Consider the following 20756-nt stretch of genomic DNA (forward strand, 5'->3'; position numbering starts at 1 on the left):
GTGGAAGCTGTAGTACTGTAAAAAGCACGACCAATCATTTTAGCCGGCCCGGCTAAAATAACTGGATGGCCTACCTGCCTGTCAGCCTTCCATCTGTGCACAAACTTATCTCGTGCCCTCATTGGTCATGTGCGCGTTCGTGTGTGTTGGAGGAGGGGCTCTGTAAGGAAGTGGCAGATTTTCTCCGGTTGTGTATTTTCAAATTTTAGCGCACTCGAGCTGGTTTCTCCAAAATTACCTACCCCACCTTTAATATTAATATGAGGAGGGTTAACTACTGTTTAAAACAGTTTTCGACTGATCCTGTGGTTCTCTTGCAATCACAATTTACAATTTATAGTGTAGTTCCCTACCTGAAATTGCCACCACGGAGTTCATCATTACGGAGCGCAGAGGCAAGGTTGGGAGGGGTGGGTTTTGGTGCTCCTGACAGTACAGAGTCCTCTGTTAGATGATAGAGACCTGTAGACTGAAGTGCCCGGTTTTGCCTCAGAGCGGATGAAAGGTTGGGCTTCTGGCCGGGGATAACCAGGGTACCATCAGGGAGTCGGTATGATGCGCTTCGAAGGTTCTGATTCATAAGAGCCTGCAGGGAAGTCACCAAGTTGTTATTCAAGGTTATATTTTAATTTGCTAAATGTTTAGGTTTAGGGTTAACACAGGGAAAGGGTCAGTGAAAACAAGAGCCAATAAAACAAACAGGTGCTAATACAAAGTTAGGTACACACTTTAGACAGGTCAGGGCCAACTGGCTTCCGTGGGTCAATGATGATGGTTCCATCAGGCAGTGTGTACGACAGACCCTTAAGATAGGGATTCTGCAGAGCAGCTCTCAGGTCGGGACTCTTTGGTTTTCTAGGGTCCACTATAATCGTTCCATCTGGGAGGGTGTACGAAGCTCCTTTCAAGGCTGCGTTATTGAGGGCCTAAGAATTAAAACAGCTGGTTTTAGTAAAAGTAGGTCTGGGAGGTTAACAAGTGCAATTCAATTGACCAGCAGTAGAATTAAAGCAGCAACTTTTGGAATATACGTATTTCATCACCAGTATCTATTAGCAAAACAAAATCTACATACCTTTTGGGTAACCTTTTAAATACCATATACTTGTGATGTGAAAAGTAATAAGTTATATATACAAAAGATATAGGGAAAAACAAATAGAAAATTAACAATAAAGGCTTGATAGCTAACCTTAGCCAAATTTGGTGAAACGGGTATATTCGGGTCCTGAACTCCTTCTGGTAGAGTGAAGGAGGCGTCCCGCAGGGCAGAGTTTTGAAGGGCACTTGAGAGGTTTGGAGAGAGAGGTTTCCGTGGATCAATGATGATAGTACCATCGGGCAGGGTGTAAGATGCACTTTTCAGATAAGGGTTTCGAAGTGCAGCTGCAAGGTTCGGTGACTTCTGTTTCCTGGGGTCAATCACAATAGTACCATCAGGGAGAGAATAGGAGGCTTCACGCAGAGCTGGGTTGCTAAGGGCCTTTGCCAGGTTTGGGGAAATAGGTTGCTGAAAAAGCAGAGACAACCGAGCAAGAAGAACATCCATCAGCTTGAACTAATACATGGTAAACAACAGTAGGGAGACAGAAGAAATGAATACCACAGTAAGAGGTTAATGTGTCATGGGTTACTTGGTGTCTCGGGTCTAGAAGGGTGCCATCAGGGAGAGTATATGAAGCAGACATCACATCTCGGTTCTGAAGAGCTTTTGAAAGGTTAGGTGACTTGGGCCTCTGGTGCATGCGGGGGTCCTGTGTGGGTGCGGGATGGGGTGAAATATAGGAGAGTGCAAGCGTTGTTATAAAAAAACGTTGAACTGCATGTAGACAGACATACATATCGGGTTATACAGGTATTTAGACATGTTCCTTAGTACCTACCCTGATAATTGATCCATCAGGCAAGGTGTACGATGCTCCACGGAGTTGTTGGTTTTGCAAGGCATTACCAAGCATTGGAGAGGAAGGGGAAGATGGATATGGTGACACCAAAGATCCGTCTGGTAAACGGTACGAGGCCTGCATCAATTGTGAGTTTCGCAGGGCACTTCCTAACATTGGTGAAGAAGGTGGTGGGGGTCCATATGGGGACCGGCTGATAACTGATCCATCAGGCAAGGTGTACGATGCTTCACGGAGTTGTTGGTTTTGCAAGGCATTACCAAGCATTGGGGAGGAAGGGGAAGATGCATATGGTGACACCAAAGATCCGTCTGGTAAACGGTACGAGGCCTGCATCAATTGTGAGTTTTGCAGGGCACTTCCTAGCATTGGTGAAGAAGGTGGTGGGGGTCCATATGGGGACCGGCTGAGTTGCACAGGTGTCCTATAAGATGCTTGGCGGATGTTTGGGTTCTGTTGAAGAGCATTATGGAGCTGAGGCCCAGCCGGTGCATAAGGGTTACGGTGTTGCATCAGAGGGGATCTTAAAGATGAGACATTCTGCATTTTAGACCGGTTCTGTAGGGCATCATGAAGAAGTGGTGATGGGCCAGGCTCTGAAATATAATCATATGGAGTCACGACAGTTGGTCCATATGGTGAATGGAGCTGTGGAGTCTGATAAGAAGCCACACCTCTTAGGGCCTGGCCATGTCTCATAGCTCCAGAGAGCATTGGAGATGAAGGCACAGATTGGGCATATGGGGACTGAGGCCTTTGAAGAGGAGACCTATAAGAGGCTTCTCTCACTGCCTGGTTTTGCAAAGCTCCAGACAGCATTGGGGAAGAAGGGGGCAAAGGCTGTTCATAAGTAGACATTGGCATTTGTAAAGGAGAAGCATAAGATGCATTCTGTAAAGCTTGATTCCTCAGAGCCCGAGACAGCATCGGAGATTGAGGGGCCATTGGCTGCTCATAAGGTGACATTGGTCTCTGCAGTGAGGGAACATAGGATGCATCCCGAATTACCTGGTTTCGCATTGCACCTGAAAGCGAAGGGGATGAAGGAGCATAAGGTTCTGCATATTCAGTAACCATCTCACCCATGTCTACCATTTGGGCTGGCCCTGGGCCAAAGGGAGAAGCAAAAGATGCCTGTCGAATAGACTGATTCTGCAAAGCACCCGATAACATAGGAGAAGTGGGGACTGCATAATGATGTGACTGCTCAGTGTAAGGATCAGCATAGGGGTCTCTAACATACGTTTCTTGTGCGTAAGAGGGATGATGGGGGGATTGTGAGGACTGACGAGAAAGTCTAGGAGACAAGCGCTGGGATGTACGTTGTGGCATGTGTTTAAGGGAGGGCTGTGGAGAGGCTGGATGCATCCTTCTTATAGACTGCTGGGCCATGAGAGGACGTCCTCGAGCCACAGGGCGAGCAGGAAATCGACCAGATTCTCGCCTCCCCAAGGGAGCACGGTGGACCATGTGAGGAGAGTGAAAAGGGGAAGAGAGGTGGGAGTCCACTGTAAGAACAGATGATCTATTGCTTCGTATCGACGAGGGGCGGAATGGACGCACATTCTGGGTGGGTGGGGGTACAGGGCGCCCTCGGAGACCCATGGGCGAGGGCCTGACGGTGCCTAAGGGAACATTTCCCCCCATCCTAGGCCGGCTCATTGGTGTGGGGTCCCTGAGCACCCGTGTTGAGCGACGGGAGAGGGTAGGAGATGATTGGGCCGGCCGAGGCCCTGCAGGAGACAAACTGCGACGAGATAGGGAGGGAGAAGGAGATGGTCTTCTACTGAGTTGTGGAGAGTGAGGGGGAGATGCATGACCAGAAGGAGGGAGAGGGGAGGGTGGACCTCGCAACATTCTCCCTCCAAGCGGGCTGCGGGCTGCAGTGGGTGAGGCTGGTGGACTTCGCCTCCTCATTGAAGCACGGGGTGAGGAAGGTGGAGAACGTTGTCTCATTGATGCTCTTGGGGAGGTTGGAGTACTTCTGCGGATCATGGAGATACGGGGTGAGTGAGGGGGTGAGGGTCCTCGAGCCAGAGGAGATGGTGATCTCTGAGGTTGCATTCTAGGACGGGCAAGGGGGGAGGCCATAGGGGAGGAAGGATGTGAGATTTGTCTCGACATTACAGAGGGGGTTCTTTGGGTATTTATGAACCCACTCCTCATGGATGGTTGTGGGGAGAGGCTGCGTCTCTGTGGAAGCATAGGAGAAGGTACTGGGGAAGCCATGGCAGAGGGATGACGCTGCATCTGGGGGGATGTCATGATGACAGAGCGGCGGGAGGGAGTCGGAGAGGGTGGTTGCAGGCGCCGTACAGAATGGGGGGACAAACCTGCTTGTTTAATAATCATGGCAGTTGGAGTAGGGATCACTGAACCATAACCCTGTTGTGACATCATCATCGGGTCAGTCATCATCTGCTGACAAAAAAAAAAGAGTACAATCATTTGAGAATGAAAGAAGATGGGAAGAAATACATTTGGTTTAAAATGTGTTGCAGTGTTGAATATAGTTGTAAGATTCTAGTGAAATCTATGGTATTAAAATGTCATTACACCTGTCCACATTATGGAAAATACGTTCTATAAATGTATATATTGGCAAATGTTTACTATGGTATACATTTGTGTGGCAAAGGTTTTTTAGTTTTTTGTATCTTTTAGGTTGTTTTGAGAGGTGTTCCTTCTTGACACAACTGAGCTAGAATTACCTGTGGTGAAATCATTTGCTGGGGCATCATCTGTTCATGTTGTAACATCATTTGCTGCTGTGGTGACATCATTTGCTGGGGCATCATCTGTTCATGTTGTAACATCATCTGCTGCTGTGGTGACATACTTTGCTGGGGTATCATCTGTTCTTGTTGTAACATCATCTGCTGCTGTGGTGACATCATTTGCGGCGGCACCATCTGTTCTTCTTGTAACATCATCTGTTGCTGTTGTAACATCATTTGCTGCTGTGGTGACATCATTTGCTGGGGCATCATCTGTTCTTGTTGTAACATCATTTGCTGTTGTTGGGACATCATTTGCTGGGGCATCATCTGTTCTTCTTGTAACATCATATGTTGCTGTGGTGACATCATCTGTTGCTGTGGTGACATCTGCTGGGGCATCATCATTTGTTCATGAGGAAACATCATCATTTGTTGCTGTGGTGACATTCCCATTTGTTGCTGTATTGACATTTCACCGTATTGACCTTGTGCAAGAGGGATCTGGTCTTCGTACTGGATATCTGACATGTCTTCAAATTCTGGATCAGGAGGCAAAGTAGGTGGAGGGTGCAGAGGCACATCTAGACGCTCTTTCCCAAAAAGGCGCACTTGAGGTCTGGGAACTCTAAATGTCAGCTCCCCTCCCTGAACTCCACCAGTGTCATCCCCAAACTGATCAAACTGGTCTGCATACTGGTCCCCATACATGCCTTGTACCTGATCTATTCCTTGCCCTTCATACCCAAAGACCTGCTGGCCTCCTTGTGGGACTCCAAAGGCCTGCTGGGAGCTGTAGTCTTGGTAGGGCACGCCAACATCACTATAACTAAGTTGATAGTCTGGTGGTAATCCTCCTTGCATTCCCATAGTTCCTGCATAAGGGTCCATAAAATAACCTGTTTGTCCATTGTCATAGTAACCCTGTTGTCCCTCACCATAGTAAACTACTTGACCATTTTCATCATAATACCCCTGAGCCTCAGGGTCGATGTATCCATCTACCTCTCCAACATAAACATTGTCTTCCCCCATCAGAGCATAGTAGTCTAGACCCTCGTCACCATACATTGCCATTGCCTGTTGTTGCTGGTTGTTATAATAGCCCTGGGCCGAGGGATAATGGTTATGGTATTCCCCAGTGCCATCATCGTAAATATCATCTTCAAAAAACTCTGCGTTTGCATCATAGAATCCTTCTTCCTCGTAGTAACCCAGGTCTTGGTGGTTTGCTACTCCTGCTCCATTGTCATAGTAACCAAACTGACCCTGGTCTCCATATGCTGCCTCATCTCCATAACCAGCATGACCTTCATCATAGCCTCCATACTTCTGGCGGACTGAATGGTGCTGGTCGTAACCATAAGCATCCTCCTCGTACTCATAACCACCATTGTGGTTACCATGAAGACGACCTCTGGAGCTAGCTTGTCGGGTATGTGATCTACGTCCCCCCCGGCCATGTTGTCCGGCATCGTCTCGTATTTTAGTGGACAGGAAGCGTTTGGTCAACCAGTTAGTTGCTGCTGCAACCTTACCAAGCAACGCGCTGCCGTTCTTAAAGTCGTCAGACGGCCCGTCACCTTTATTCTTTCTAAATAAGTTTTTGAAGAAGCCCTTCTTATCATTTTCTTTCCCTCCTCCCAGACGCAGCAGCATATAGGTGGGCTTGTTCCCATCGTTTTCCATCATTTTTTTCTCCTTCTCCTTTTTCCTCTTTTTGCTGACATTAAACCTCATCATGAATCGAGAGGTGTTCTTCAGCATGGACTTGCGGCGTTTCTTCTTAGCCAGGCGGTTCTTTCTCTTACCCAACCCAAGGAACAAACGTGATGTGCTTTTCAGCTTCTTCCTGCTGTTCCTGCGTCTCTTCATGCCGGAAAACTTCATGAACATCCTTGACATGTTTTTTAGACCTTTCTTTGGGAGTTCCTTAATCGGAATCGGCGGGGTTTCCTCTTTCTTTTTGCCTTTCTTCTTTTTGGCATCGGCATCAGATTTCCCTCCTTTATGGTGGTCTTTAGATTTCTTTTTCGATTTGCCATGGTCCTCTTCGTCGTATTCATCCTCTTCTTCTTCATCCTCCTCATAATCCTCTTCTGAGTCCCCATGTCTGGACTTCCCCCCTTTCTTTCCCTTAGCCCCCTTGCCTCCTCGCCCCTTTCCTCTCCTGTCATCTTCTGAGTCTTCCTCTTCCTCATCTTCACTGAACTCTTCATCCTCCTCACTCAGGAGCTCCTCCTCTTCCTCCTCGGAGTCCACTTTCTTACCTTTCCCTTTTCCTTTCTTTCCATCATCTTTCCCCTTGGGTGGCTCTTCCTTTCCCTTCTTACCCCCTTTCTTATCATCCTTTCCGCCTTTCTTATCATCCTTGCTGGGTTTCTTTTCATCTTTCCTCCCTTCTTGTCTTCCTTCGCTTTCTTTTCCTCCTCTTTCTTATCCTTCTTTGTGTCCTTCTTTGATTCCTTCTTGGGCATTTTCAAAAGTGGCTATGAGCATACCATGCCCTCTCCTCTGGTTGCAATGCTGTAAACCTTTAAACAAACAAACACACACATATTACATGTACACTTTATGCAAAGCAATGCTGTATTTTAAGTTGGAAATTAAATAAATATGATGTGATATTTAAAGAAAAATATAATCATGAGTCTGACCTTCAAACTTTCCCTTGGTTTAGATATGTCTAGTTGACTTTGTGCCAGCACTATATGCAGGTTCTGTTTGAGGACAGGTCCACCTGGCCGAAGCAGTTCTACACTGCCCAAATCTGGTCCCCATGAAGGCTTCTGTCCAGACATAAGTAAATGTCAACAATATGTATCCCACACACAGACACAGTGATATTAACAAAAACTTTAGCATAGAATAAATGAAAACCAGTAGTTAAGGGTGCGTTTGTAAATCCAATCTTACACTTTACACAAAAATGACCGGGCTGTACTTTGAAGAAATAGATTGTTTTACTTGGTTTAAGAATGTAGACCCAAAAATTAGTACTTGTTGAGTGTTGAATTATTAAATTAAATTTGCTCCATACTTTGCATTTTGCTAGGATCTTTCCAGCCATTTAAGATGTTCATCACATATTCTATGCGCTTGGTGTGTTGAATAACAAAACAGTATTTCAACAGTGCTCTGAATTTACGAATGGGCCAGTGTGTGCAAGAAACTGCTCTGATGCTCGGAGTGACTATTTACGCAAGCACCCTAAATAAACGCTCAGTTATTGGCACCACACACAGTTCAGTGGTGTCTTTCTGCTACACATACAATCCTTATCAATCTCTAACCATCATGTCCAACTCTTTTCTAGGCTTTAAGGTCAAAAGGGTTTAATAAGTCAGAACACTGAACACCTTCTATAAATCAAATTCTGTGTATGTAAGCATATCATTAACTGTATTATAAAGCTTAGCCTCACGTGTCTTACAAAATACTACATTTACTTTGTTGATTTGACTAGGTTCCACACAGTATGATCCCTGCAGCAATATACAAATATTAAAACCACACAAACGTGCAAACGCAATACTAACTCAAGCTACACCATCTTTATGATCAAGTGTTTCTCTTGAAGTTGTAGTAAAAGACAAACTCTTGTGGCAATGTTGCAACTCTCATTCACCAGGACAGCTTTCCATCATAGTCACCTCCTCATTCAATGACAAACATAACAGTTGAGCAAGTTTGGTGGTTGGCAGAATCTCTGCAGTCTTCAAAGTTGTAACATCCTTGCAGAAGGACTCTTCTTTAGCCGGTTAAAAAAAACTGAATTAAAAAAAAACTCCTGGTCAAAGTCTTTAGGTTACACTCAGCTATTTCTTTTGACCTACTCCGTCCTCTGTTGCTCACTACAACACATTCCCTCACTCAACACAGTACTCTGTTCACACTGCCCTCCTCAGAGTGTGTGACAGCTAGTGTGTGTGTTGGAGTAAGTTTGTGTGTGTGTGAGAGGGAAAGAAAGAAGGGCAGATGGGTTTCCTGTTTGTGTGTATGTATGTGCGTTTGCATGTGCCTATATGTGTATGTGTTTGAGTGCAATTGAGGAGATCCTTGTGACGGGTCGTAGAAGGAGTCTTAATTTGTCATCTGGCTCTACAGGTGAAACTGGAGAGCTCTGAGCGGCTGAGGGGGCGGGGCATAAATAATACAAAAGGTAGAGAGAGACAGACAGACATGGGATGCAAAAGAAAAGAGTGAATGGCAGTAAGATGTCATCAAATCTGCAAATATCTAAGACTTAACAACCTCTAATTTCTGTATAATCTACATGTTGCATACACTCATGCATCACATAATTTAGAAAACACTGAATCTAACCTTTAATCTACCCCTTTTTTTTCAGAGTAACATACTTTAAGGTGTATGTTTGTATGTATTTGTATGATCATAATTAAGAGACGTAATAATTCTAACACATATCACATTTAAAACTGCACCATTATGAGCAATGCAGGCAGCCACCAACCTATTTCCACATACGTAACAGGAGCAGAGGCAGCAGAAACACCCACTTGTATTGTAGATATTTATGACGTCTTGTTCTTCTGGGTATCAATAACAGAGGAGAACTCTCTCAAACATACAAACAGAGCCAGTGAGGGATCAGTAACAGGGCTGTGATTATTAGTGCCATCAACCAAATTATTCCTCTTCCACAGGGAAGGGGTCGGATTGCCAGATCTGTCCTGTTACAGTGTAGAGGTGTTGGGTTGCCAGATCCTGATCTTTTGGTCTCGGTTTGTAAGTCTATCTGATCATTACCAACCAGCAAAGAGCACACGTAGTGTATATGTGTGCATGTGCAGAGTTATGTCTTTGAGTGGGTGCATATATGCATTAAAAAGACAGAGAGCGTGATGAAAGAATGTTTTTTCCTGGATTTCCCACGGTTTGTCTCGAACAGTACATCTGCCTTTGAAGCATAATGAAAATACCCTATCAAAAGTGAAAAGCTCTGAGTAGCAGCCAGTCTCCCTCTTCCCAAAGCAATCGCTGCTGGCAGGTGGTCCTCCATCTTTTGATAGAATTTGTAGAGAAGAGACAACACAGAGAAACTGGGATACATGCCCGGGAGAGAAAGGCAGATTTATGACAGAAGTGGACTTGATGAGGCTCATCAAAAGCATTCAGGTCCTAAGGGGGAGCAGGAGACCATCTTTGTCACACACACACACACACACACACACACACACACACACACACACACACACACACACACACACACACACACACACACACACACACAGCAATCTGCTGCTATCTAGTGGACCAGCATTACACCTGCAGCACTCCTAATAGGTTAGTTTGGAGTTGAGGTAAGTTTACAGGCCTGCAGCAAGTGTTAGGCTTGTGCAACACATGCTACATAAGCATTTTCCATTGCTTTTAATGATGTAATCTTCTTGTAATTACTTGAGAGGAGATACACAACTCTAGGATCTATATTGCAAGAGACGAGTAGATAAACCAAAGTGTGCAGGCAAACGGATTGACAATTTATGTGTGGACCACAAGGGCTGGAGGAGGAAAGCATGCATCTTACCTTTCCACCAGCACACCCACACCGGAGCTCCGTAGTCACGTTTCCTCATCCTCAGTTGATCCAAAAGGAAACGATGAAAAAAAATCAAAAAACTAAAATAAATCCCGTTTACATTTTGGTAATCTTTACATAGTTCCTCACCACTGCTCTGGCGGGGCTCAGAGCAGCAGGGGTCTGTCAGTGGAGAGGAAAAGTGTGCCACCGGGAACGGAGGATGAATATTTAACGACCGCTATTCTTCGTAGGCCGGCCGGGGGCTTGAGTTCCACACACTCCGGTGAGAACTGACGAGCACCGCGGGTGGGCAGTGTCAGCCATACACGGTGATACACACTCATGTACGTAGTAGTAAACAAACAAGGTGTTAAAAGTTTAAGAAAATTACGTTAATTGTTATGTTTTTGAACACATTTTAGCAAAACGTTTTGTTTTCCAAACTGCCTAAAGGTCGAATGATATGGCTTAATTCGGTTATCAACAGAGGAAGTAGCATTTCATTACGCGTATGTAAATAAGGTTTTTCAACCACTACCTACTACCTACCCAATGTCCGGAGGGCTGTATTATTACGATTTGGGAAAGGTACGTTAACTTTCATTCGGACTGAACACAATGGAGAAAGTGTGCAATGAGACGGTTCAAGGAATTAACAGTTCACGCTTAGACGATGAGAGAGCTAGAAAAAGGAAAATGTTCATTTACTGTAGCGTCTCCACATGAGCAATCCTTCCGCTGCCCGCCAGATGGACCCGCCTGCCAACAAACAAACAGCACCGAGGTCTGCTGCATCTCCACTGGATTTACCCAGACGACCTTGCCGTCTCCCCCACATGACAGACCGGCTGCCGGTATCAAAACAGGTTAAGGCTTTGATATTGAACCAACTGTGGAGAGCCACGATGCAACACTGTTTTCGCTGTGTTTTTTTTTTTTAGAAAAACAAGCCTTTGGCTAGGTTTGAGCTATTTTTAGTGTTCTGACTGAAACTATGATTTACATAGACTTCAAGCATTAGGCACATTTGCAATGTTATATAGTTTTCATGAGATTCTGCAGCTGGCAGCCAAAGTCCCGGTCAGTGCAGGCAGCTCTCCAACCTGACAGCTTGTTTTCTTTCTTTTTTTTTTACGAAAACCAGGTCACTGATTTTATTTTCTCTACCCACTGACAGCAACAAAATCAATTACTAGGCTACTTTAACAGCTACTTGAAAATACAGCTGCTGTTATGCAATTAAATAAACCAAAACTCTCTTTTAGTCAAACCATACATTAGAATAAATCAGTGATTCCCAATCTCAGGGTCAAAAGTTTCTTAAGGGCGTTTGAGAAGATAGTGCTCAGAAACGTTTCCTCTAGTCTAGAGACTAAGATCACTGCATCAATTTACTGCACTACTGTCTTTAGTTGACCTCAACTTGTCACAACTAAAAATATGCAACCTGACAAAGGGTAGCAAATAGATATGGCTTCAATTCAAGGGATGACAAGCCAACAACGTTGAAAACCATTGGATTAATGATGGCCGTTTGTCACTCTGTTTCTTCCTCTGTGGTTGTGTTGTGACTGTAAAGAGCTACAGGGTAGCTATTTCATGCTCTCTGGAAGCAAGCCTTACCTGAATCCTTTTGATTTTTTGACCTGGAGTTTCTGTCAGTAATTGTATCCAGCTGACAACAGCTTGCTTAGAGCACCGAAACAGTAAATATATATTATGCTTGGCATGTTCTATGGCCCCTGTCTAGCTCTGGGCTCTGTGAATCATTCAAGGAAAGTAATGGCTTCATCCTGCAGGCACAAGCTACAGTTTTTTTGCCAAACATATTATTCCAGGAGGGTGCTGATGGTTCTTCAAGAAAAATGTTGGAACAGGTGTTCTGAATACACCTGCAGTGTTATGTCAGTGAAGAGAAATGTCAGGGATAATTTGGAAAAAAATAGTGAAATGTGAGTGGCCTAAACTTGCAAAACAACCAACAATGGCGAGATAGAGGCAGACAAGTAGACAGCAGGCAACAGATCGTAAGCGGATCATCAACATTATTTTTCTCCTGAAGGAGTCCGCTGAGTCTGGAGCTGAAACAGCTGCTCCGAGACACCCGGTCTCTGCAGCAGGTCAGAGGCTGACTGTAGAAAGATCCCACTGGGACAGAGAGACCTGTGTGTCTTCGTCTGTTTGTTTAAGAGAGCAAGGGATAGAAAATACAAATAGATAGATGGATATATATAAAAAGAGTGTTGGAAAGATAAAGAAGGCAGCAGGGTACATCCATCCAATTCCACTTAACAGAGGCTCCACCAAGATAGGCCGGATAGTGGTGGATGGTGAGGCTGCTGTATAAGCCAGAGCCCCGCTGTGTGTCCATCAGTTTAAAATAAGCCCTGCTGCTGCTGAAGTGTCCTTGAGTCACATACTGAACCCCTTCCTGTTCAGGGACTCACTCGACTGCTGTTGCACTACAACTACTGTACAGTGAATTTGTTCCTGTCACTAACAACTTTTGTGCATCTGTCTTTTATCCACAGTTCACCGATGTTACAAACACGGGCCTGTCTTGGTAAGTGGTTCTTCCGACTTACGTAAGTGTGTTAAGTGAGCTTTAAATCATATTGTGAAAACAACAAGGACTCAACAAAGACTTATTTTGTTTCTCAGAGTGTTTAAACACCATGTTGATATCTGCTTCCAAAAGATGTGAATTTTCCATTTTGAGCACTAATATTTCAGACTATCCTGACACCCGATGAATGCACCACAATTTGCCTATCTTGCGATGTTAAATAAAGTGAAACATAATGTGTGTATTTATGCAAAAAATATTGGGTTCTTCCTTAGCCCGGGCTTTAACCTTCCATCAAGTTTTATAAAAATCGTGCCTGACCTGACAAACACAGACAAAATCGTAAACTCCTTGGTGAAGGTCAAAAGAGCAGGTGGCCGTCTGTTTGGCCTTGTTCAAAATGGATATTGCACTGGGAAATAAAGATATTGGAAGTTTGCTTTTTGGCCAGAGGTGCTCTGTAGCAACTGCCTAATGGGAGTAGCAGAAAGGAGTGGGGAAGGTGATGTGAAGTGTCCTTAAGTGCTGAAGTGTACTGCATGACTGTAAAGGTCTAAAAGTTGGGTTTGAAGGGATCCAGTGATTTTACTCAATTATTAATGATTCTTAAGAGTTTTTCTTCTCTCTGTGAGTTAGTTGTACCATGATGCAATGCCAGTGACCCATTAACTGCTGTTAAAGGGTCCTGTGTGACATTTGATAACAGTCCGCTCCAAAAAAATGTAACTTAACATATAACGTTTTTTTTATCAAAATTGTTTAGGGGTTAGTTGCAGAGTGTTGGAGATATGTGAGACTTCTGCCTTCTATTGAACCTACTGGAAGTACAGTACATAATGGTACTTGACATGTGGGGCTCAACGAGCTTAAAAAACAACTCTTACAGATATTGGTTTTGGGTTTTGGGTTTTGTATGGGCAGTTTGTATCACCAACTAATAAGACATACAGATACATAAACTAAGCACAAACAGTTAAACACATGAAAAGATACAATGTACAACCGTCATTAGACCACTGCTGTTGCAGAACATATCTTTAAAATGTTGTCAAGCTTTTCTAAAGGGATTTATATTCTAATCTACACATTATTAAATTGCTGCAGGCACCAGGGAATGCATGAAATGATGAGTCATTTTTTCTTGACAATGAGCACCAGGAACATAGAGTATATTCAGAGCAGGGGAGAAGATACTGTAAGTACAGTAGATGAAGGGGGTGTTCAGTAACTTAAACATTAATGTTATATTTCTATGATGTTTTATTTATTAGTTACAGTATAGAGAATAATGCAAGTATTGCAAAACGGTAATAATTCTCACATCCTAGGTTTCAGAAAGGGCTTTAATTTATAAATATTCTCCACATTCAAAACATTCATTGGATCAAATACGAGAATGTGCGAGCTTGTCTTTAAGTGCCTGTTAAACATAATGAAACAGCTTAAAGAATTTAAGATGTCTGTTCCTCCTGGGTGTTTTGAAAACACAACAGTCTGAGGATTAAGCTTGATGCTGCTTTAGATCTACTCCACTCTCGAGTATATGAGTGCAAAGGGGCAACAGAGATGAAATTATCATGTTGTTTTCTGCCCAGCAGGTGATTATTTGATCATCAGCAATCACTTGCTTCTGAGATCATGCTTTCATGTTGGGATGGTGCTGTGGAACAGAGATAACACCTGTCTTGGCACTAAAAAACACAAAGGGAATTGATAAGAATGCTGATGCATCTCATAAGCCTGTATTTGATGTAGCCAAATGACAATTTAAGATCTCCTTAAATAGAGGAAAGTGGGCAGTCCACCAATAATTGATATATTTTAGACACCAGGCTGAGACAAGCGTCAGGGGCACACCTGAAGTCTCAGACATGCCAGACTTGCTTTTTTTTCCAATTGTGCAGCAATTTGAGACATTTATTCACATAATACATGACATGTGGAAGATGTACAGCTACAATTTATCAAATTGCTTTCTTTCACTCGCTGCATACTGATGCTTTGTGAGCAAGCAAGGTTTACACATTTATATTCAGAAGGGCTGACTTCAACCGACCTGCAATAACCTCAACACTCTTCTACTCACACTCTGGAAACATTGAAACAAAGTGTTTCTGTATGGTCTACAAAGATAATGCATTATCCATTTTTTTAATAGAATGCTTTAAAATAAACTTGCCATTTTAATGACCTTAATGGCTGATGAATTTTAATGTGGAACTTAACATTTGGATGAGTTTGGATTATTTTGTGTTTAACCTTAACAGCCTGCAGTGAAACAAAAAGGATATAATAATATCCTCCGGTGCTTTTTACAAGCTCCTACTTTCCTGTGTAGAAGCTGCAAATCCCCCACAAAACCTAGACAGTTGTGCTTTGAAAAATACCTCAAGCAAATATGAACCCTTCACCTGAATTGGTTTTATGGTGTCATGCTTGTATAACTTGAATTATTTATTGGCCAAAAGATACTGGAGTCAATATTTCCACTAAAGGTTAAATAAAGATTGAAATGTAATTCCCCAGGAGGAACAGGACAACTAGTCTACCTTGCTCAGCAAGCTGTCACCACAACGTGGACCCGGTTAAGAAGTGAATGGGCAGATGGGTGGATGAAAATCACAAATTCTCCTGCCGTTGTTTGCATGTCTTTTCTATGCTCTCTGCCCCTACATTTGCTGTAACCATTCAGGATTGAGACCCAGAAGCAAAATCAGCAAGTAGGAGTTGTAGTACAAAAGCTTTGCTAGTCAGATAGAAACAGGTCAGCAACAGGTAGGCAGTCAGCGGAGGCACACAAGACCAGAAGGGATGAGGCAGGAAGCCAAAAGTCTAAAAACAAGTTACTAAAACAGGCAAACATGTAGATACAGAAAATAAAGCTGCAATAGACAATATAGGAAAGTGCCTGGGCAGGTACAGGTGTGGGGTTGATGGAGGAATTGAGGTTTGGGTTCAAATCAGGTGAAAATGTTGGTGCAGTGAAATCATAACAGTACATTCTTAGTCTGAACATATAACTCTTGTTGGGATGGCTTTCCTGCTTTGCACCTACATATCTTACATTTTGAGAACTGAACTATAAGTTATCACTGTAACAGATCTGGAGTGAGTGAATATTAGCAGGAATAGTGGTACAAATAGGCAGGCAGATCTTGGGGTGAGACCAAGAAAAAAGTTCAACAGGTTTGACTAGTGTTACAAATGCAGGTGAAAGTATATACAGGCAAAATGCAGGATACATAGGTCAGCAACAGGTAGGTAATCAGCGACAGCATACAAGAGCGGGAAGCAGGCAGGCAGCCAAAAGTCCAAATAAGAGCTGTAATTACTCAAACAGGCAGGCAGGAAGATACAGGAAACAAGGCAAACATAAATAATCTATTAAATAGTAACAGCATGGGCAGGTATACTGTGAGGATGATGGGCAAATGAAGTTCAGAATGAGATGAAGTGACAGAAAATGAAAGGAACAGTGTCTAAAATCACAGTACATTCTTAACTAAACTCAATGACTCTTGTTGGCTTTGCTTGCATGCTGTGTCTGCTAATCATCTTAATTTTAGAGCCTGGACATGTTTTACTTTATCAGTTCTTGGGTTGAGACCTTATATATATACAGTCTATGGTTGAGACCTAAAAAAGGGTTTGGCAGGCTTGAGTAGTCTTACACATGCAGGCTTATATATAGACACAAATGCAGGATTTATAGGTCAGCAACAGGTGATCAGCGACAGGTAACAGCCAAAAGTCCGATAATAGCTTTGGTTGCTAAAACAGGCATGCAAGGGATGGATGAAACAACATAAGCAGGTATACAGAGAGGCTAATGGGGAAATTAGGTTCAGGTTAAGATCAGCTGACAGATGGGACAGTGTCTAAAATCGCTGTAGTACATTCTTAGACTAAACTAAATTACTCTTATTGGCTTTGCTTCCATGCTCAGTCTTAAAGTTCTGCACTGTGACAGACCTGGATTGAGACCCAGAAGCATTATCAGTTAGATCAGTAGTACATAGAAGGCTGTACTCATAAGGAAGGATAGGTCAGCAACAGGTAGGCAGTCAACCAAGGCAAACAAGAGCAGAAGGGACCAGGCAGGCAGCCAAAAGAACGAAAATGCTGTGATCAGAGGAAGGTAAATACAGGAAATGTGGCTGCTACAGATGTTCTGGAAAATTACTAGAATTACTAAAGGCAATTTGTGGAGTGGGTGCAAGAGGAAAGGCAGTATCTAAAATAATAGCAGAGCAATTCAATCTAATCACTGTACAATCTTCGGCTACACCACATTACTCTCTCTGTTTAGCAGTCTTAAAACGTAGGTGTCAGTGAATCACCTCTGGAGTGAGACACCAAACAGAAACCTGCAGGTATAAAACAGAAGAAGATTTCAGCAGTCAAAAGGCAGGATTTAGGTCGGAAACAGGTTGGCAGTTAGCCGAGGCAAAAGGAACCAAGGGACCAGGCAGACTGCCAAAAAAACAAAATCCAGGGTCAATAGCTCCAAAGTCTGAAGGTTCACACAAAATCAGGGCTGGTAGAAACTGAAGAAATCTGGATTTGTAAATGTGAGGTTTGTCCAAAGACAGTAGTTTCATGGAATGATAAAATGGATGGAAGATATTTGGCATGTCCCTGCAGGAAAATCACAGGTGTATATATTAAATATATGATGGATGGATTGCTTCAGTTTCAGGTCTTGTGCATATTGGTTCACTCTCACACTGTTATGACTTATTGGGACATTATTATCCGAAACCCTTTTTTTCTTCCCTTCTAGAAGTGAAAAGGCTTATTTATAAACTCAATTATTTACATCATTTTCATTTCATTTTTTGTTATTTCCTGCTGTTTTAATTGTTGATTAAATGAAGATGATACACTTTTGCGCATGTTAAATCTGTTCGTGACCGTTGTAATTCTATCTGTAAGAAAATGTCCTTTTCTTCAGACTTTTACAGACTGACTGACTCTCAGTTGACTGTTGTATCATATCCATTAGTCATTTATACTTTTCTATTTACAGCAACTAAACAATAGTTTGAAGGGGAGAGCCAGGGACCAGTGATGCACTCAATACCCGCCGCATCCCACATGCTCTCTCTCTCTCTCTCTCTCTCTCTCTCTCTCTCTCTCTCTCTCTCTCTCTCTCTCTCTCTCTCTCTCTGGGTAAGTCATGGGTCTCTCTGCTCACTGCTGGCCTTCAGGTCCCAGTTGGCCACTCATGATGGTCAGTCCACCTACGCCTCTGAGTGTTGTTGCCAGCGGCAGAAATCTACAGGCATCAACAATCAAGATTCAGAGGAGAGGAAGCCCCCACATAAATTAGTTCAGCACATTTTACATATACTGTACAACCCTCTGAATTTGGCAAACAATTTTCACATCAGAAGGTAACTCGAGTGTTTTACAATATGAAAACTTTTTCCATGTTTCTATGTCTAAGTGACTAATGCATCCTTTTAAAAGATTGGTCCAATATTGAGTGAGAGCTCTGCAGACCCTAGACGGGTTGCAATGAAATCCTATCAGCCAATTTTGCACCATCAATGCACCACTAAAAGTGTTATGATGCCACTGACATCCTCAGAATGCTATTAGTGGCTGACAACTCACGCAACACACAATACAGAGACATCTTTTTTTGTTGTTTGTTATAGAGTCTAACCAAGTCTCGCTCAATGAGAAGTCTTGTTATTAAATCTTGCTGGAACCTGGCATTTTATGCTTCTGCTGTAAGGGCACGTACTAAGATTATTGATCCATACAACAATGACAGGCTCTGCACATTTATGAAATTAAAACAAAATGAATACCAGCTTGTAATGTTCTACAAATAAAGCACTGTCAGAGATTTAACAAGCACCACGGCTCCATCGACTGCTCCCCTGAGCTCAACAAAAAGAACACAAAGGCTGTGACTGAAACCTCTCAATATTGTCTTCATAGTACACTGTCATGGAGATAAACATAAAGTGTACATGACATGTACTTTCTGCTACCAAAATGACAGTTGTGCTGTCAATGTTGAAACAAAACGAATAAGTAACGGGCCGTCTCCACGGCAGCGTTAAAAAAATCTTGGAGGTGGGCGTATCTGAAGCTTGGGGATTTTTTTGTGATCAACCAATCACATGAATCTCCCGCCCGCGACATACGAAGCCAAAAAGCCCGAAGTAAACTGGATATAAACTCCCCAAAACAGGCGAAAACATACCACTGTCTCTGCCACCTCCCTCCATGCCTGGCTCCTCCGGTTTATATCCCGGTAGGTCTGGTCATAAAGCACCGGGTGATTGATTCGCTACCGCTAATTTCTCCTCCATTTTTTGGAATATGAGGAAATGACCTGCGGTCTGTCTCTCCCAGCATACACGCCGTTTGATTGGCTAGAGCTTGAACTGTCAGATTTGCGTACACGGGATTTGATTGGCTGACGCTTCCTCCTCAGCTTCAAAAGTTGAACATTGTTCAACTTTGGATCTTGAAAATCCTGAGAATCTCCGCTCGCCTGCCCACAATGCATTTCGGCGAAAGCGAAAAAAAGTGACGTCACCCCATTCAAAGTGAATGGGCAGAAGCGTTTCAAGATTTTTTAACGCTGCCGTGGAGACGGCCCGTAAGTGTCTGATATCTCAATACACTGCTTACTTTCGAACTATAAAGTATCCATTATAAAGAGGGGAGTAAATGAGTGAACAAGGGAGTGATATCAGACACAGCCGAGTTTACTCACCACAGAAACAATTGCACAAAAATGATTTTACATGAACATAGCATCTTCAGTTTCCTTTTTCCACCATTATCAATCATAACTCAACACATCATTTTGTCTGGGATACTTTTGTTATAATGCAATTAACAATGTGACAGTCGTTAACAGCCCGTTTGTGTTGGTCTCAAGGGTGTGTTGTAACGGGGAAAATATTAGTGTCAAAGAAAATGACACAGCAGGTGGCAAACTCGCTGCATCATGAGAGACAAATAGTCCCTCTACAACCATGTCTATGTGGCCTTCACTGATCTCTTTGACCAGACCATATGTGCCAAGAAAATGCTGCAGGGTCCCATTGCAAAGGTGTGTGGAAAACTGCATGATGTTGCCGACCAACTCTGCACTATGCACCAGATTAGTAATATTTTTAAAGAGCAGTTATAAATGTTTGTGAGATTACTAAAATGACCAAACAGAAACACTGTCTAATATATACTAGAGGCACAAAAACAAATATGAGGCCCCATTTAAAGAAACTGTCTTTTATTAATTAAATAAGAAATGATTGAAAGATCAATAATCATTTCATCAATTAAATAATGAGTAAGTCATCAGATAAATGCATCCAAGACAATTATATTATTATATATATTATCAAAAAAAACTATTAATAATAATAATAATAATATTAATAATAATAATAATAAAGGGTTATCAATGGTGTAAAATGATTTATGAATATTTATTTTAATTTATTTGTTTATTCCACACATGGCAGTTATTTTAAAACAAAACATGTACACTTATACTTTAAAAAAAATATATATATAGCGCATGGTGGAAAGGAGCAGGGAGAAGAACATCTTATTTTACCTGCCCCTTCTTTAAAAAAAATAACAAAATAAAAAAAAATAAAAATGAAATAACCATTAAAAAGTCAAATAAAAGCAATATTCTTTCAGTCACAGTGACACTGATTGAAAAACGTCTTCTGTTTCTCATGAGGAAAATCAACCTGGTTTTATTGAATAAGGCTTCTGTCTTATATGGGAAGTAATTGAAATTAGACTAAATTAAAAAAAGAATGATTGCTTTGTGGCATCGTAAAGCGTTCTTTTTATTATCATTTTTTTATGATCAAAGTGTTCCATTATTTATTAGTTTTTTGCAATTATTTCTGTCTTTAGTTTGAGCATGAGTATTCTGGTATAACAGGTGGATGCATAATAGTTGTTTGTGGGACCGAGCTGGCAGGCGTGAGGTCACAGGTGGATTTAACGTTTTATTTACCTAAAGATGAAGGTTT

At 42.5% G+C, this 20756-nt stretch overlaps 2 protein-coding genes across 2 annotated transcripts in view; both read right to left on the reverse strand.

Moving 5' to 3' along the window:
• Positions 1 to 2603, reverse strand: part of LOC117481575 (unconventional myosin-XV-like) — a 44012-nt gene extending 41409 nt beyond the window's left edge. The window contains exons 1-5 of the mRNA XM_034129304.1: positions 2098 to 2603; positions 1635 to 1755; positions 1193 to 1510; positions 729 to 926; positions 354 to 586 (exon numbers count right to left, since the gene is read on the reverse strand). Of these exons, the coding sequence (XP_033985195.1) occupies positions 354 to 586; positions 729 to 926; positions 1193 to 1510; positions 1635 to 1755; positions 2098 to 2603 (1376 nt within the window). The remainder of the gene's footprint in view (positions 1 to 353; positions 587 to 728; positions 927 to 1192; positions 1511 to 1634; positions 1756 to 2097) is intronic.
• Positions 2604 to 2856: 253 nt separating this feature from the next.
• Positions 2857 to 7394, reverse strand: LOC117481944 (unconventional myosin-XV-like). The gene is made up of 4 exons (XM_034129886.1): positions 7279 to 7394; positions 4616 to 7155; positions 2987 to 4325; positions 2857 to 2876 (listed from the first exon to the last, which is right to left on the reverse strand). The coding sequence occupies exons 2-4, from the start codon at positions 6524 to 6526 to the stop codon at positions 2857 to 2859; spliced, it is 3270 nt and encodes a 1089-aa protein (XP_033985777.1). The 5' UTR covers positions 6527 to 7155; positions 7279 to 7394.
• Between the last annotated feature and the right edge of the window lie 13362 nt (positions 7395 to 20756).

Source organism: Trematomus bernacchii, unplaced genomic scaffold, assembly GCF_902827165.1.
Source record: "Trematomus bernacchii unplaced genomic scaffold, fTreBer1.1, whole genome shotgun sequence".
NCBI lineage: Eukaryota > Metazoa > Chordata > Actinopteri > Perciformes > Nototheniidae > Trematomus > Trematomus bernacchii.

Coding starts and splice junctions, on each gene's coding strand:
- LOC117481944 (XM_034129886.1), bottom strand. CDS start 6,526: ATGTCAAGGATGTTCATGAAGTTTTCCGGCATGAAGAGACGCAGGAAC. Junction 4,326..4,615: donor AGCAAATGATTTCACCACAG/GTAATTCTAGCT, acceptor TTTTTTTGTCAG/CAGATGATGACTGACCCGAT. Junction 2,877..2,986: donor AGCCCAAATGGTAGACATGG/GTGAGATGGTTA, acceptor CCCTCACTGCAG/AGACCAATGTCACCTTATGA.